Here is an 18,761-nt window from a genome sequence, read left to right on the forward strand (position 1 = left end):
AATAGTTTCGTATAAAAATAGTTTACCTTTTTCTCAACGGCTAAGTTCTTATGGCAGTATCACAAAGAATGTCATATCCACCGATAAAATTTCTTTCGTAAGTACAAATAATAATAAAATACTGAAAATACAATTTTGACAGATTCTTCTATAGAAACTCTACAACCAATACAATTATCGAGATACCAACTTCAAGAAGGGACTCAAACACTGCTCCTATTTCAGGTGAAAATTGTTCATCTCCACAAACATGTAAACCAACGACCCATCGGAAAATCAAAAGGAAAAGCCCATAGTTTCGACAGAATTTCCGACAAGTTAATAAATGGAATGGAGTGTCTATGGTCGGGAAATCCCGACTGCTTCGGCTTTACAATACCATTCTACTCACTGGAATCATCCCATAAAATTAGAAAATTGACACCATATTTCCCAAATAGTGTGCAAAAGAAACAATAACGTAGAAATCAACTTAATTTTTAAAAATCGAATAAAGGATGTCTTGGAATTTGCTGATTATTACGGTGATATCCTTAGAAAAAACTAAAAATGTTCATATGTGTATGTAGAAAGCATATGTATGATTTCCACAATCATACAAAAATAAATATTTTATTTATACTATATAGTATAATATATTTAACCAAAATACTTTTGCTGGTCTACCAACAATCGTAGAAAGAATACATCAGATTCAACCGAGACTTATCCTTAAGTTTCTTTTTCCATCTACAAAAATTTTCTTCTGCTTTGCATCGAATACTTGGTATCGTAAACAAGCTGGAGTTATCCAAGCACAAAACCCACAATGTTCGAAGTACTATCAGGTCAGTCCATAAGTTCGTGCGTATTTTACCCAAAATTTCACTTTTGTACGATTTTTGTATACAAAAAACTATTCGCGGAATATAACGGAACTATTTATATTTTCTTTGATATATTGTGCATGCAACAAGTGATTTTAATCGCGGATAGAAGCACGTGTTAAAAAATAAAATGGAATCTTCGAACGCGTGCTAAAAGTGCTAAAAATGCAACAACTGCTGCTGCAAAAATAAACACTGTGAACACGGAGAGGATACCGCGAGTGTAAGGACTGCGTAAAAGTGGTTTTTAAAATTCCTAAGTAGTAACTGCGACGTGGAGGATGCCCCGCGCGCTGGTCGTCCTGAAGTCTTTAACTCCGACGCCTTGCTCGAACTCGTGGAAGCTGAGCCAAATTTGACAGTCGATATATAGCTCAGAGGTTAAATCCATCGCATGGAACAGTTCACAGGCACCTGGTTCAGTTGGGAAAGGTTTCAAAGCTGAGAAAATGACTTTCCGTCGTCAACCTTCAGCAGAGAGTGAATGTGTGTTCTCAGCTGCTGCAACGCCTTGAAAATGAAAGTTTTTTGAACCATATCGTTACTGGTGATGAAAATGGGTCCTTTACAATAATCCTGTTCGCAAACGCCAATGGTTAGATCTAGCCTTCACCCCAAGAAGATTCTCCTGTCTATTTGGTGGGATATGGCCGGTATTGTTTATTATGAACTTTTGGAACCAAATCAGACGATAACTGCTGATTATTATTCCCATCAGCTATCAAACCTGAATGAGGCACTTAACAAAAATCGACCGTCTTTAATGAATAGACGCGAAGTTTTGTTTCACCACGACAACGCAAGACCTCATACTGCAAGGCAAACATTAGGCAAGCTGAACGAGCTCGGATGGGAGCTAATGCCGCATCCACCATACTCTCCAGAAATTGCGCCTTGTGATTTTCACCTTTTCCGTGGACTTCAATCCCATATGAGTAATAAGAACTACTCCTCAAAAGAAGCTATAAAAAGGGATATCGAAGCGTATTTTGGCTCCAAGGACAACAAATTTTTTGATTAATAAATACTTTAAACATATTTTTTATTAATTTTAAAACCACTTTTAAAAAACGCACGAACTTATGGACTGACCTGATATAAAGCCATTGAAGACAATTGGACTTTATGGTTCACAGATGGCTCCAAATCTGATAATGTACCAGCAAGGTTCGCAGTGGTTGACACAAATGATAGCACGCTACGAACAAATTACAAACTTTGCCGAACTATGCATGTGTTTATACTGCAGAAGGCGTCGCCACTTGTCACGCAATAACCATGGCTATGGAAAAGGGTTGTAAAATCCTTATATGAACTAACGGCAAGTCCATTCTAAAAGCAGTTCAAAATCTTCTACCCACCTCAGCCACCATTAGCAGCATAAGAGATATGCTCATTGGCACGGAGGCTATACCTTACGTTTACTTTGGATACCAGGTCACATAGGAGTTCATGGTAGTGAATCACGAAAAGATTTCACATTTGAAAAGAGAGATATGCAATCAGCAATTAGACGATATCTCCACGCCAAAACGAAACAAGAATGGCTAAACTACACCCACCACCACTACACTACAATAAACCAATAGCATATATGTATCCCCAAAATACCGACTTATGAACAACACAACTGAACTACTGAACTACCCTACATCATTAACGTACTAAAAAAATGTACATTAGATAATATATTAACAGCTTCATAAAGCATATCTGCGCTCGAATTTAAAGTAATTATATATTTTCCCTATTTAATTTTTAGTATACAAGGATACACATACAAGTATACCTTTTATTCAACACAAAACATACTAGACCTACTGTTTTTACTTAATTTTATAGAGATGATGCCTCTGGCAGATAATACTCGTTCAATATTAACGTTTTAATTTAGTTAATTTGTTGATAAATAATAATAATAATACAATTTACATAATTAAAGTTTAAACCATCTGGAATATTGAAGATATTTTTCACACACACGTACCAAACCGCTAAGAAGTGAACCGCGAAACCTGCAAATACTGTATCTTCTACTCAAATATGAACGAGACAGTATAAAACGGTCCGCGGATGACATATGGCAAAAATACATTTTTTGTTTTTTGGTAGGACTGTTATAAGCTTACATGGCAAATTTCAGCGTGATATGTCACATAGTTTGTTTTCTGTGCTATTTTTAACAAGTCAAGCTCGAGTGTGTTCTTCGAATTCTCTTTTATGACTTCAATTGTCTCAAAATGTTTTCCACGGAGCGGCAACTTGAGCTTGGGAAACAGGAAAAAGTCACATGGAGCCATATCAGGCGAATACGGTGCTTGCGGAACGATATTAACATTATTTTTGTCAAATAATCGCGAACAAGCCGTGATGTGTGAGCTGGTGCATTATCGTGATGCAAGAACCATGACTTGTTGTCCCACAATTCCTTCCTTTTAAGACGAATGTTCTCGCGCAAACGCTTTAAAACGTCTAAATAATATTCAGCGTTAACCGATTTTGCGATTTGTGCGATTTTCAAGCACAATTTCCTTTACTTTTCCGATGTTTTCGTCGTTTACTGATGTTGCTAAACGACGTTCATGAGGCAAGTTTTCAACCGATGTACGGCCCTCTTTGAACGATTTGTACCACTGGAAAACACGTCCACGCGAAAGAGCAGAGTCCCCATAGGTTGTCTGCAACATTTTTAAGGCGTCTGAAGCCGAAATTTTGTTGGAATAACAAAATTTCAAACAAATTCTTTGAATTTCCATCGTTAAATTCGAAGAACACACTCGAGCTTGACTTGTTTACAGTAGCACAGAAAACAAACTATGTGACATATCACGCTGAAATTTGCCATGTAAGCTTATAACAGTCCTACCAAAAAACAAAAAATTTAATATATTTTTGCCATTTCTCATCCGCGGACCGTTTTATTGATACAGAAGATATTATTATTGAGCAGAAGATATTATAAGGTTTTATTCCCACGAATGTGTCACTTCAACCGTAAGATTTAATTGTTAATCATGTAGGTTAATAATAACCAACTAACGATTAACAATAATTTATTAAGTAAATCAAATTACAATAAACACCTGCGTTATTTAACATAATTACATATCTATTTAGCACACGTATCGATTTGTTGAGAAAAATTATAACACTTTGTTATGATCTTTTTTTTCATATGAACTAATAAACCCAAATTGATGTATATTATTACATACATACATCAATTTGGGTTGAGTTATACGTGTAGTTCCCTCACGTAAATCTCATTGCTTTCTGACTGGTACGAAACTAGTCCAGTTTGGATTGATTGCTAATTATTATTGATTACGCTAAGTATTTATTATTTTTATTATATGCACTAGTATATATGTAACTGTATATACAGGGTAGGCCATTTAAAGCGGGCCCATCTGGCAACCCTATAACTTTTGACAGGAACGTCAGATCGACTAATGACATAGCGCGTTGAAAGCGTCAGTCCAAGACAATTTTTACCATGGAGCAGTACACTCCAAAAGAACGCGCTGAAATAATTCAGCTTTACATCCAAAATAACTTCTCAATTGTGAAAACTCAACGTGCGTTTAAAAAAAAAATAAAGTTAAAAGCGCGCCATCCAAAAGCACTTTACAGCGTTTATACGCAAAATTTATTAACCACGGTAGTCTCAGCAATACCAGCCACGCATCCAGACAACGTACACGACGTTCTGCTGAAAATATCGAGGCTGTACGAGCCAGTGTTGAGGAGGCTCCGCGAACATCGAGTTATCGTCGTTCTCAGGAATTAGGCATCGCCAATCATCGAAGAAAATGACATGGAAGGCTACTGGTTCCAACAGGACGGGGCTACATGCCACACTTCACGCGCTACAATCGATTTTTTGAAGCCATTGTTCCCTGGAAGGTTGATTTCGAAAAATGGTGATTTTCCGTGGCCACCGAGATCACCAGATTTGACGCCACCGGACTTTTATTTGTGGGGTTATCTGAAATCCAAGGTATACATCAACAAGCCAAGGACTCTAACTCAACTTAAAAACAATATCCGACGCGAAATCGCCGCCATACCGGCCGAAATATTGGCCAAAACGATGGAAAACGCCGAAAAAAGGACACATTTGGCCATCAAGGCCAGAGGCAAACATTTGAAGGATATCATTTTCAAAAACTAGCTGGAACAAATTTCCTTGAATCAAAATAAATGATTTTTCATATCAACACAAAAAAAAATGTTTTTTTCAATGTTTTTTTTCAGAAACAAATGGGCCCGCTTTAAATGGCCTACCCTGTATATATATATATATATATATATATTTGTAAACGTTACAATAACCTCATATCGATTGATAATGATTTTCGAACAACCACATTATGTCTCAGCATGATTCAATTATACAAGGTTAAGTAAAGGTTGACAACTGATTTCGGATGCTACTTAATCCATTGATGCAATTTGGAAGCAAGGGAAAAAAGGGCATAAGTTTATCCCCTTTCTGAAAATGTAGTAAAAAATTGAAAAAGGTCGTTGTAAGCCATAGAATAATTTTATGTTATTTTATAACTGGTACTTAATTATTTATATTTTTAACTTAACTATTCCCATGGATTTGTGTCATATATATATATATGTATTTTGACCATGCATCGGATTGGAATCTATATGTGCCACTTGAAAACCTACACTGAAGTAATAAATAAAACAACTTCAGAATAGTGGAAACTCTTAACGAGGAAAAAACACTTTTATTTCGTCACGTCCGCTAATCATACATTTGATTTTTTAACGAGATTACCTGCAAAGTTACAAGTATAAAATCTGTGTTAAAAAAAGATAAATTTATATATACGCAGAAACACAAGTAGACGCCCAAAGTATTGCATACTTTACTTACAATTATCTTATCGAATGCTCATTGTTCTCTTCTTTTGTTTATTGCACCGGTTAAGATGCTTTATTCGAAAGTGCATCCGGCATTTAAAAAAAAATCGTTTAACATCATCGCGTAAACTCACGTTTTCACTTAATCTGAACAATTTTTTTAAAAATGGTATCCCACCGTAAAGCTCCCTGCCGTCCAAGAACTCGGTGCTTGGTTTAACTAATCCGCCCTTAGATAAAGTGTCAACCCAAGTAAATGTAAGCTCATTGCATGAACAATCGGTCAACTTTAATTTGCGTATTATGTAACCGGCAATATATTCAAGGGCATCTTCGTGTAAGCTATCAAAGTCTGCGTCCTCATTTAATGAATCGTTGGCGAAAAAATGACAAACTTTGTAAAGTTTCTAAAGAAGTATCATTGAGACGGAGCCAGCCCCCGATCAACTAATATTGAAGTATTTCGTGCTGTTAATAGAAATCGTTAAGCTATTCAGAAATGAGTTATATATGCATTCATTCACCTAATAAATATCTTCGTAATCTATATTTAAATTCCATAGGACTAGGATTGTCATACAACCCGCCTTTGGCACGCATCGCCCCGAAAAAATGCTCCAGTACATCCTGATTTAATCGATAAGTCAGAATGTACTGAAAGCAGTACTTTTCCTCAACATAACGATATATTATAAGTCCCTGGCTTACCTAAATGCGGCTATGTGGCAGCTATTTATCAATGTAATTTTCACAGAACTTTCAATAGAATTGAAAGATGCGAAAGTCTAAGCAAAATGGAATAGGCAAAACAGTATTGCCTGCTAACTTTTTCAGCAAAAGTTTTAATTTCTACGCTTTTGAGTACTTTTTCTTTAGAATTTGCTCTGAAATAAAAAGTAGCTTTTCAAAGAGGACAACACGGATTTATTAAGTAGCTTCAAGATGGCTAACACAGGGTGAAAATTAGCTACTTACATCACCTTTAATTATTGCTTCATGATGTCTCAGCCTATCACTTCGACGAACTGAAAGTTATAAAGGTATGCTTTTCCACACTCTTCTATTTTTTACTGCAGGGTTTATCTAAAGTTTTTTGTATATATGTATGAGTGTATATCTACTTATGTTTATAGTGCGGACTATTGTCGCCTTTCAGTCTATCTGTTCCATTCCATTGATGGCGCAAGTAATTTGAGTAGCGAATCAATTTTTGTTGTTGCTTACAAAAACTTCACACTTTATGACTTATTAGTAGAACTTTCGAGTTTTTTAATTGGAGTTTGAATATGTTTGTATAATATTTTTTATCTTGGTGCGCGCTGTCTGTGGATCTGCAATGGCATGTGGATCACTTAGCGCGTGCTACATTTTAAAGTCATATGAGTCAAAATGTCTATCTTGCTATAATAGTGGATGTGTGACATCTAAACATACCATTCCACTCTCAAAAAGATAGGTATGTATATCAGAATTCGTTTGCTTTATATTTAGTACTTTATTGCATGTGTTATCAGCTCTTTCAGTAGTCGTCATTCCCCACCTGCACTGCCTATTGCCTGTACTTACTCACATTTGAATCGGTATACAGTTGTTTGGACTGGTGATTGCTAGAAAATTAGCAGTGTAGTGTACTAATTTCGCAACAATTTAAAAGTAAATATATTCAGAATTAATATACAAATGCTATTTTTCAATGCGTTCACATGGGACCTTTTTAACTCGTGACTTTTTTTAACCATCTTAGGAGAAGGTTTGGAAAAAATTTAGATATTGATTTTCGTGATAACCGAGGGCTCTCCAAATAATCAAATACATTTTTTTCTTTGAACTTTTGCTTGACATTTTTTTGCCTAAACGTTTGTTAAGATTCCTCGTTTTATTTTTCAAATAACGGTTTACGGCGCTTACGACTAAAAATACCGATTAAAGCAATACGTCAGCATACGTCAGTCCTGGTGTACTGCTAATAATCGACAACTTCAACGAACTGTTACGCATCCAGTTAAGCTTAGAGTTTGGAGCTGATTCTCCAAAAAAATGATTTGGCGTTTGTGTTTTGATGAATAAAATTTACCAAAAAACATTACCATCAGCTGCTTATATGTTCGGAAGAATGAGCCAACCTTACAAGAAGATAACAGTCCCAAGAACCGAAGCCGAAGGTGCGTGGAAACAACAAAATGGGATTGAAATGTTGGATTGGACTTTATAGTCGCCTGATGCCAATTCTCTTGAAAATGTTTATAGTTATAGTGAAAATGACATTAGTTAAGCAAAAACTCAAAGGAAAACAAATAAGGACGGTCAAAGAGTCATCAAGGCAAATTCGAGTGAATTGGAGCCGAGGGTCTTTCTATTGAAGGTAATGATACCTTCTGCTCAAATATGAACGACACGTTATCAATAAAACGGTCCGCGGATGACATATGGCAAAAATAAATTTTTTGTTTTTTGGTAGGACTGTTATAAGCTTACATGGCAAATTTCAGCGTGATATGTCACATAGTTTGTTTTCTGTGCTACTGTAAACAAGTCAAGCTCGAGTGTGTTCTTCGAATTTAACGATGGAAATTCAAAGAACTTGTTTGAAATTTTGTTTGGCTGATAGCAAGAGCCCATGTCGGCCTTGTTGGATTATTTCATAATAAATCTTTATTCATAGTAAACAAAATTATTAAAAACTCCAATATATGGAAGAGTAGCCCAAATTTGTCCGAAGTGCCATGCATTTATGTGTTGAAGAATTCGGATTTTTTTATTGGAAACTGTTTTCTGATCTATCAGAAAATTAAAATATAAAGAACACACTACGCTTTTAATATTTTCAAACCAAAAACTTTTTAAAAAGCATTGGATTTTGATGTCTTCGAAAAAATTTGTCAGTTTGCGTTCGCTTCGTAATTTTGTTTCGAAAAGTAAATTTAGAAAATAAAAGCAAGAGGACTGATCTTTTTCCGAAGACTTTAGGTTAATAAAAAGCAAACGAGACTGATATGCAGGAAATGGCTCAACAAAGCCGAATTAACGTAGAGCGTAATTCAGAAAAATGTTTTTGACTCGTTCAATTCTGTTTATGTAGATTTTATGACTTGGTGGGAAATTAGCATATTCCTAATTGGAACGAAAGAAAGACAAATATAATGATTTAAGGGTCAGTAAATTCGGACTTTTCGTCTCATTAATACTGAGTAAGCTTTCGAAATAATATGGATTTTATGTCCATTAAATGAAAGATTATTTAAAAAAATCGAGCCAAGATCTTTAATGTTATTCAAACTTTTTAACAGAGAATGGGAAATGTTATTATACGCCAGCAAGATATTGTAAATAAGTGATTTGATTAACACACCATATTTGCATTTTGTCCATTTGTGAAACAATATCGAGACGCACGCCAGAAATAGTAGGAGGGGCTCGGGCAAACACCCAAAAAGGGTGCACGCGACAATTATATATACATATATATAGTTGCATTTTGTCAATGTCGTTTTGAAGCCCAAATGCGTCATCTGGTTTCGTAACTTTGGAAAATACTTTCAAATCGTAAACATGTCGCGAAACGAAAGTAGCTACTTATATAATTAAAAAAAAAAAAATAACAAGCAGGCCTAGTATACTCCTTTCCCCAAAAGAGGCAAAGAAAGGTTCAGAAGAAATGCCGTCAATTGTTGAAATGCAATTTATTTTATACGAGTAAGGCTTCATCTCATTTAGAAACAAAGAATGACAAAAATGGGTAAATAATGTGAAATTTTATATTACTTTATCTATGATCAGAAAAAGACAGTATTCACTAAATACACTAATACAGTATTCACTAAACAGCAAGATTCGAAACTGTAGATCGGTTATAAACAAAGCCATGTTGGTTTGGCGAAATCAACCAAACATCATTATTGTGCCACTTTGTGAATTATAGCTCCTGGTGACGCTCAAGCATGCATGTCCTGCAGTTTACATGTGTGCGTGCCGGGTGCATGACGCTAATATCTAAAATGTTTGATTTTCATCATGCAAAAGCCGAAGCAAGTTCGTGTGTCACCTGACACGCACGCATATAAGCTGCAGGACATGCATGCTTGAGCGTCACCAGGAGCTATTAGGCTAATTGAGGTAAATGTCTAATCATCTAATCAATGACAAATTAAAAATTATTTGGAGGGGTGAAAGTAAAGCGGCGCAATTTTTCAATGAAAGAACTGAAAGTCTGTTAATATCCGTTTTCGCGGGTACTATAATTTCGTTAATGCCAGTAATAATTTATCAGGGGAAAGGCTAAACAAACCAGCTAAAAAGTAAAGTCGGGTGGATAATTCCTATCATGAGGATCAAAATTGAAATAAAAAATTCCGTAGATAAGCTAACAAACTTTTGCCATAAAAAGGCAAAGTAGGTATAGGTCGATTTTTTAGACTTAATAAAATGACAAAATGCCTTTGGATTTCATTTGATATTCTGCTCTATTGCGATAACATTGCTTCTGTGAAGGAATTCGTCTAAACAATTATTTAAATACATATATATTAGCCAGTCGTTTGGCCAATTAAGGTGTACTATAAGCCCTCTTGACCCAGATTTAGTGCCGCACAGAATATGTAGAAAGACTTATTGTTGACATTAAAACACTCAGCGAAAAGCACGTGATGCTGTGTCGCAGTTACAGTCACATTCTATAAGTACACACTTACATACATCCATACGTATTCGTGCATACACTTAAATGTAGGAATACGTGAACAAACAAATAATATTAAAAAAAATTAACAAAGTAGGAATTCGCATCGTAAAACTGTGAGCATGAGAAAAACTGGCTTTATCACCCACTAAGGGATTTTTATTTTTAATTTGGCATTGTCCTTGGACCATAGTGTTTGAGTCCTAATGTGTTGCTTAAATATGTGTAGTGGGTCTTATTTATACAAACGTTCGTCTCCATTGGGTTTGGAATGGGTGAGCCATATGCTTGGTAGTCAATTGGTCTACCAGTGAGCTGCTTAATTGCTATGTCGTTCAGGTCGTTTGTGTGCAGTTTAATAACTGAACAGATCATGTGAGTTGCCTATAAAGTTCGCGCCAACCATTTATTTCATTTGCTGACGTCTGATTTTTGAAAAAAAGATCGTTTTGGATCGTTTACTGCGGCTTTTAATTTATTCGCTGCTCTATTTGGATGCCGAATACCGTCCAGTCAACCAGTGAGAGCCAAGCGAACGCATCGCATAGAATAGAAACACGATAAGCAACGGAAGACCAGCATATTGACAATACGAATATATCGTTAGTAGCAATAAGAGCCCGCGCAAGGCAACAGTGGCATACGCAATAAACCACACTGAAGAGCGCGTTTAAGCAGTTCGTTTCGCTTTTTGTACTACGCTTCAAAATGTACAATTTTCCGCAAAATTTGTGCAATTTCTTCTCACATATGGCGGAATATATAAAATAAAAGAATTCAAATTGCTGCCTTCAAATTGATAAAGAATACAATTCTAAAAAAATCCAAAAAATCGTACATTTCTATGTACACCATCTCTCTACATGGGATTTTGTAATTCGCGCGCGTAAAAGTGTTGATAGTGTAAATAACGAAACAGCCTTTCTAATATTTTCCATTTTGCGGAGGCACTCGCGCTTTTTTCTATTTATATGTACATATGTATACGTATTAATGTATAATATATATATATTGTAAATTGCTAATGAGTAATAATTACTAGTGTTTACCTTTTTATTGGCTTTAAATAGCTCTTTGCAATCGTCGGTTAGTGGTGCAAACAAATAAGAAAACAGAGGTACGAATTAAAAAAATCCAATCGCCTAATAATGTGTCTATTGTTAATATCACCCGAACGCAAAGTAATTAATTACTTTTATCAACTACGTCGGTGGCGCTTTTATGTTTGAAAACACTTTTTTTGATCCACTATTCGTGGCCAATTGAAATCAACAAATATGCCAAATACTTCGAAGAAAATATTAAAAATCGTAGAACGGAAAAACTAAAAAAAAAACATCGGAATATAGGCTGAATAAAATACGAGTGCGACATTGCATCGGTGGTAAAAGGTGCATAGTTTACCTCTTGCGAATGCGTTCCTTTATTTTGCGTAACAAGTAAGTTCCTTTGAACGCTTAAGCAAGTATATAACGAATAAACATGCAAACTCCTTATAAAACTTCAACAAGCTATAGAGGGTTGTGTGTTGGGCCTGTAATAAGAAAATCTCATTGACAGTCGCCGGAAGCCGAAAAGGCCAATCTGTCCTTTCAATATTTAAATAGCCCGTAAAGTCTAGGTACACCTTACAAATATTTTTAAATTTATTGAAAATACAATATAAATTTATAGTTGGAAACATATTTTATTTATTTCTTTTTTCATTACATTCTTCAGTTACAAAAGCAAAAAAAAAAAAATAACAAGATTCATAACTTCATTATTTACATAACGACAATGATACTATAATTACAGTAACAATTATTTTGGACTTTAAGGATGGAGTGTGAGTCGGTCCGAAAACTCAGACAATAGTTAATTTTACTTGTGATGCAACAAAATTGTTAGTGGCATAGGTATATTCCAAGCGCCCCAAGGTTTTTGTTTAAGGGGTTCTATACCTTGTGTTGGACTAAAAAATCGAAATTTTTTTTATGGCATATTCTAAAAGTACATCATCTTAAAAATATAAATTAAAAAAGTTATAAAGATCGGAGCACTAGAACGAAAGTTACAGACCGTGGAAGCGCGCGAGCTTATCCATAAATGAAGTGCACGCAAAACTTTAGACGCGATTATCTCGAAGTCGTGTTTTTTGAAAATTACTGTCGGTGATCATTATTTATCAAAAAGTATTTGACCGATTTGCATAAATTTGTTTTTTTTTATTATTATTCGAAGTTACAACCTCGTGAATCTGAACGGTCCACTTTTTATAAATATTTGCATAGTTCGCTGGAATTAATTTTTTTTTAATTTTTCAACCCCTCAAAAATCGTTTTTTTGGTGCAAAGCGGTTTTCATATCGAGGCAAATTTTTTTTTGGGTAAATAAACCGTTCAGATTCACTAAAAAACATTTTTCTACGCAAGCCTCTTCTAAAAAACTGCGTTTCGGGGGAGGGGCGATATCAACAATAAATAATAACATTTCTTAAAATAAAAACACCAAAATGTATTCTTCGAGAGTTACTCCTCATTTGAATAAAAGTTCTAAAACATATAAAAAAAAGGATGACAATCGTTAATTTTTTCGGGCTCACAAGGTATAGGTATAACCTCTTAAAATCATTTCCACTTAAGCTTTGAGATAGACAAGTATTTGTTATATTTTCAATGAATGGAATGGATTTGAATATTTATTTTAACCAATCGAAACGAGCCAGGTATCCAACGCGAATAAATCTTTTTCGACGATCAAATCTTCGCGTAATATTAAACGTAAGCGTGTGTAATTAAGGCCCAATTATGTTTTTATCTCACAGTATGTCACATGACGATATTGCAATATTAGAGGCTCGAGATGTTGCTTCATCAAAAAAAAGTTCAAGACGGTCAATCAGCACCTTAATAAATTATCGCACATTTCAATTCCATTTTTTTACCAAGATAAATGGTCCAAGTATTTGCAAACAACACAAATCGAATGGCAAAACGTTGTGAATAAATATTTCAATCTTCATGGGGACAATGTAAATTTGACATATTCACACCATAGGTTGTGTTGCCATATCTCAAAATTAAGTAGAATATCTATTTACTCATAGTTTCGAAATATGTACCTAAGGTCCAACCAGTCTTGCGTTTCAGAAACCATCAAAACTTGGAAAAGGCGAAAGGGACGAAATTCTCTCAAAGTGGTCTCAAATGCACCACATGTATTTATTTTTTGCCTCTAATTCCTCACCCAAATGATTTTCTGTTGGGGTAAATTATCCATTTTCGATCCATAAAAATGCTGAGAATGATTTGGAAAACAAGAAAAACAAATGTTTTATTTCATTCAATCAAGCATGAAGTATGATCACACTATACTGTACCAATTATCGTCGCATTCTTAATTTGCCGATATGCGTACCACACAAAAAGTATTTGTAGACATTTTTTAAATGTATACCAATCCAGCAAGATGAAAATCGATACATATTGTGGTATTTGCGCCGATAATGAGATTAGCTTTCATTTTGATTGTTCATAGTCAGCACAATTTCGGCTCAGATTGCCGCCTTCTGAAAAATTTTGCGTGTTCGCATATCGGTACATGAAATCTGCCGAAAATCAGCCCATTGCGCCTATGAAATGATCATGGCTTAAAAATCTACATTTATTCAAAAAATTTAATTTAATTTTTTACACCTGAATGTAATAAGAATGAATTGTGCAATAAAAAATGTATATTAAAAGTGTTTCTTTGGATTGTGATCATACGGCAATCTCTCACACTTCCGCAAATTTAAGAAATTTTTCACCAAAATGTTTCTACGTTGAACAATCGTAGTCCATCCCTACATATACAATTGTGTTTTTACGGTGAAGCTCCCTCAAGAGAAATGTGATCAATTCGACACCATCCAGTGTTATCCAGTCGAACCAAAACCATACCTCGTTTTTTTCTGTGGTACTGAACAATAATTCACATCGAGCTCGTTGCATCGTTATTTGGCAGTCATACGTGTATTTTGTTTTTGTAAATCCAAAAAAGCGGCGCAATGGCAAACTTCACAATTTGATTGGGAGTGGGCAGAATAACAATCAGCTGTTTGACAAAAAGTGAAGAAAAAATAGTAAAGTTATTTGACAATCAAAAATTTGATATTTTCGTCTAGTGGTGCAAAAGATCATTTCCAAACTAACAGAAATAAGTCAAAAGGTCGTTCGCAGCAAAACATATTTGCCGAACTGTCAAACAGACAGAAACACACTTTGAGCTGCCAATATCTCTAGTTCAATATACAAGCCAAGATACATTTTCACAAGCCAATTTAATTTTGTTGATTAAGTCTCCCAAACAAAAAAGCTAATAGCTTAGAACGGCGGTAAAAAAAACATGTCTATTATGAAATATAATTCAGCGATTATGAAATACCTGTCGCTTATTCCTTGCAAAGCTAGGCTAATATTGAACGATGTATTTATCGAGAAGTCAACTTCCTGAATGTAGTTTTGATAAAAAAAAGCTACAATTTTCTGCTTTTGTATTAAAATTTATTTACACTACAGTTTATCAAGAAAAAATTTTCACAAGGGCACAGTATACACAAGAAGAAAATCCGGTGTTTTAAGTTTTTTGGTAAAAAATTGTGGTTATTATAGATTTATATAACTTACTATATTTATTATTATAAACAAAATGAGTAGTTATTAAAAAAATGAATGAAGTCAATGGCAACAACCTTACTGACTAGATTTACAGATTAAAATAAACTAAAATTAAATAGATAGTTTATTTGTCAAATATTGTAATAAAACTCAATAAATAACTTAAATAGTGGCCTTGGCATCGCAAAATCAAGATCAAGACTCCTAGGAACCCGATTAAGCACTTCAAGTCCTCTTGTATGTTAGGAGGAGCGAAATTAAGGCAATTAGATTTGAGAACTTCAACATAAAACATTATGTATAATATATGAAAGAGCGAAGTACTCTATTAAAACATTGAAACTTATTTGGCCGAGTAGATTTGAACAGTCAATGGTACCGGGCACTATATCGTATATAAACATTAAACTTTGAACAAGTCGTCGGATCTCATTTGATAAAACATTGATTAGTATGCTTCTAGCACTGAAATATAATAAGTTTATGAAAGGGGATTTATGGACTTGGAAAGCGTCATGTAACAAAACTTACTAGTATTAAGACATAGAGCAGAGCCCAGACATTCGGAGTATTCAAGCCTTCGTATAATAACAATGTATCCGATAGAGAAGGGATTCTGCAAAAAAGTTTGAAATCGTCGGCATAGAGTAAATATGTAGAATACTTGAAACAACGACCAAAGTCATTAATGAATAATATATATAAACAAGATAGGACCAAGAATACTAACTTGTGGTACTCCAGAAGTAGCCACAACAGTATGTAATTAAGTATTCCCAATTTCAACAAATGATATTCCATTTGACAGGTATGATTTCAGCCATAAAGGAAAAGATGAGAGGAACCCCAGATTTTCAAGTTTCCAGAGGAGTATTTTGTGCGAGACCGTGCCATATGCTTTCGAAAATTCGGTTTATATGGTGTCAACTTGAGAATTACCATTAAATTTATAGACACAAAGCTAAGAAAAAACGGCTAAATTTGTAACAGTTGATCGTTCAGCCGGCTGTCGTAACCGAATGGATCAGTGCGTGACTACCATTCGGAATTCGAAGAGAATGGAGGTTCGAATCTCGGTGAAAAACCAAAATGAAGGAAAAGTTTTTTCTAATAACGGTCGCCCTCGGCAGACAATGGCAAATCTCTGAGTGAATTTCTGCTATGAAAAAGCTCCTCATAAAAAATATCTACCGTTCGTAGTCGGCTTAAAACTGTAGGTCCCTCCATTTGAGGAACAACATCAAGACGCACGCCACAAATAGGAAGAGGAGCTCGACCAAACACCCAAAAAGGGTGTATGCGCCAATTATAACGGGTGATTTTTAGCTATTATCTTTGTAAACAGTTTGTTTAAACAGCTGACGCACGTTTCGTGTTTGGTTTCACTGTCAAACATCTTCAGTTTGGTCTATAATTTAACCATGAATCGTCTTACAAACGAACAACGTTTGCAAATCATTGAATTTTATTATAAAAATGCGTGTTCTGTTAAGAAAGCTTATCGCGCGCTTCTTCCATTTTATGGTTAGTTTAATCGACCCACTGAAGCGGCTATTCGAGCTTTTGTGACTAACTTTAGAACCAAATTTACATTATTGGGCATCAAACCACCAACACGCTTATGTAGAGTGCGAACTGAAGAAAATATCGCAGCTGTATCGGCCAGTTCGGCCGTTCGCAGCAATTGGGCCTCTATTACTCAACAACGTGGAAAATTTTGCGAAAGGATTTAGGTGTGAAGCCTTTCAAAATACAGCTGGTGCAAGAATTGAAGCCGAACGCCCTACCGCAACGCAGAATTTTTGGTGAATGGGCTCTTGGAAAGTTGGCCGAAGATCCACCTTTTTATCGAAAAATTATATTCAGCGACGAAACTCATTTTTGGATCGATGGATACGTAAATAAGCAGAATTGTCGATTTTGGAGTGAAGATCAGTCTGAAGAATTGCAAGAGCTACCAATGTATCCACAAAAGGTCACAATTTGGTGCGGTTTATGGGCTGGAGGTATCATTGTGCCGTACTTCTTCAAAGATGCTGCGAATCGTAACGTAACTGTGAATGGTGAGCGCTACCGTGAAATGATATCCAACTTTTTTTGCCCAAAATGCAAGAGCTTGACTTGCATGACATGTGGTTTCAGCAAGACTGTGCCACATGCCACACAGCACGCGTAACAATGGACTTGTTGAGAGGCGAGTTCGGTGAACATTTTATTTCACATTCGGGACCTGTCAATTGGCCACCCAGATCGTGCGATATAACGCCTTTAGATTATTTTTTGTAGGGCTATGTTAAAGCTCATGTCTGACAAGCCTGCTTCAATTAACGCATTGGAAGACAACATTAAAGCATTTATATGTGAGATACCGGCCGAAACATTCGAAAGAGTATGCCAAAATTGGACTAAGCTGATGGACCATTTGAAGCGCAGTTGTGAATTTTTCTGAATTTTACTAGTGTTTTTTTGAAAAACTTTCCTATGGCTCTTAAAAAATCACCCTTTATATATATATACAGTTGCGATCACTGAAATATTAGTGCCCACTTGCGAAATGCATAATTCCGTTAAAATTGCAAATTATGTGATATCGATATCGATTTTTTTTTTAATTATCATCTCTAGTGTATGCTTTAAGTATATGCAAAATATAATCCGTTCAACAGCAACGGTTTAACTTTAAAAAAAGTAATCTTTGTTATGAACAGCATTTAAGGCGAGCAGTGAAATAGTAGCGCCATGCAAATAGTGTCACAAAATTGAATTTCTTGCAAAAATAATTAATATTTTCTAACAATAAGTAAGCTTGATCACTTTATTTATTATATGTTTAGCGGGAATAGCAAAAAAAAATTGTTTACAACTTTTAGTGGGACGAGGTGTGCATTGCACTCACGAGAAACGCGAAATTATCAAAGCCCTTATTAAAAATGGGAAAACGTACAAAGAAGTGGAAAAAACTGTTGGTTGCTTGGCCACCATGATACGAAACGCCATTACACATCAAAGTAAACCGGAAAAAAGGGGCGGCAAGCATAAATTATCAACGACTACCACACGTCAAATTATTAAATATTCGAAGACTCTTCCCACAATGTCAGCTGTCGAAATTTTACGCGACCTGAAGTTACCATGTAGTGTGCATACAGTAAAGAGACGGCTTCGAGAACATAACCTCTATGCTAGAAGTCCACGTAAGGCTCCGCTTTAAAAAAAAAATCATGTGGTACGTAGATTAGATTTTGCCAAAAAACATCTTGATTGGCCTATTTCAAAGTGGAGGAACATTTTGGGGACGGATGAGTCAAAAATTGTTTTGTACGGTGGAAAAGGCTCTCGACAGTTTGTAAGACGCCCACCAAATATGGAATATTATCCGCGATATACTGCAAAAACGTTGAAGCATGGAGGATCCAGTATTATGGTATGGGGATGTTTTTCATATCATGGCATGGGGCCAATATATTGGATACAAACTATTATGGACCAAAACGAGTACGTAAAAATAATGAAGGATGTTATGCTCCCATTCGTCGAAGAAGAAATGCCACTCAAATGGGTACTGCAGCAAGATAACGACTCGAAGCATACAAGTAAGTTGGCAAAGTTGTGGTTTCAAGACAATGCAATTGAGGTCATGAAGTGGCCAGCTCAATCTCCTGACCTCAATCCCATAGAAAACCTTTGGACAGATCTTAA

General features: G+C 35.3%; 1 protein-coding gene across 6 annotated transcripts in view; it reads left to right on the top strand.

The window, feature by feature from the left end:
- The window catches only part of LOC129241742 (folliculin-interacting protein 1), a 52,422-nt gene that overhangs the window by 24,710 nt on the left and 8,951 nt on the right, over nt 1–18,761 (top strand). The window contains exons 1-2 of one of the 6 annotated variants that reach the window (XM_054878239.1): nt 11,001–11,325; nt 11,493–11,861. The exons of 4 other annotated variants lie outside the window; for them this stretch is intronic. In XM_054878239.1, coding sequence (XP_054734214.1) covers nt 11,836–11,861 — 26 coding nt within the window. In that variant the 5' untranslated portion in view covers nt 11,001–11,325; nt 11,493–11,835. Of the gene's footprint in view, nt 1–11,000; nt 11,862–18,761 lie in introns of those variants that run through there. One more of the 6 variants, XM_054878238.1, reaches the window with a different exon arrangement.

The sequence above is a fragment of the Anastrepha obliqua genome, chromosome 3 (genome assembly GCF_027943255.1).
Source record: "Anastrepha obliqua isolate idAnaObli1 chromosome 3, idAnaObli1_1.0, whole genome shotgun sequence".
Taxonomy (NCBI): domain Eukaryota; kingdom Metazoa; phylum Arthropoda; class Insecta; order Diptera; family Tephritidae; genus Anastrepha; species Anastrepha obliqua.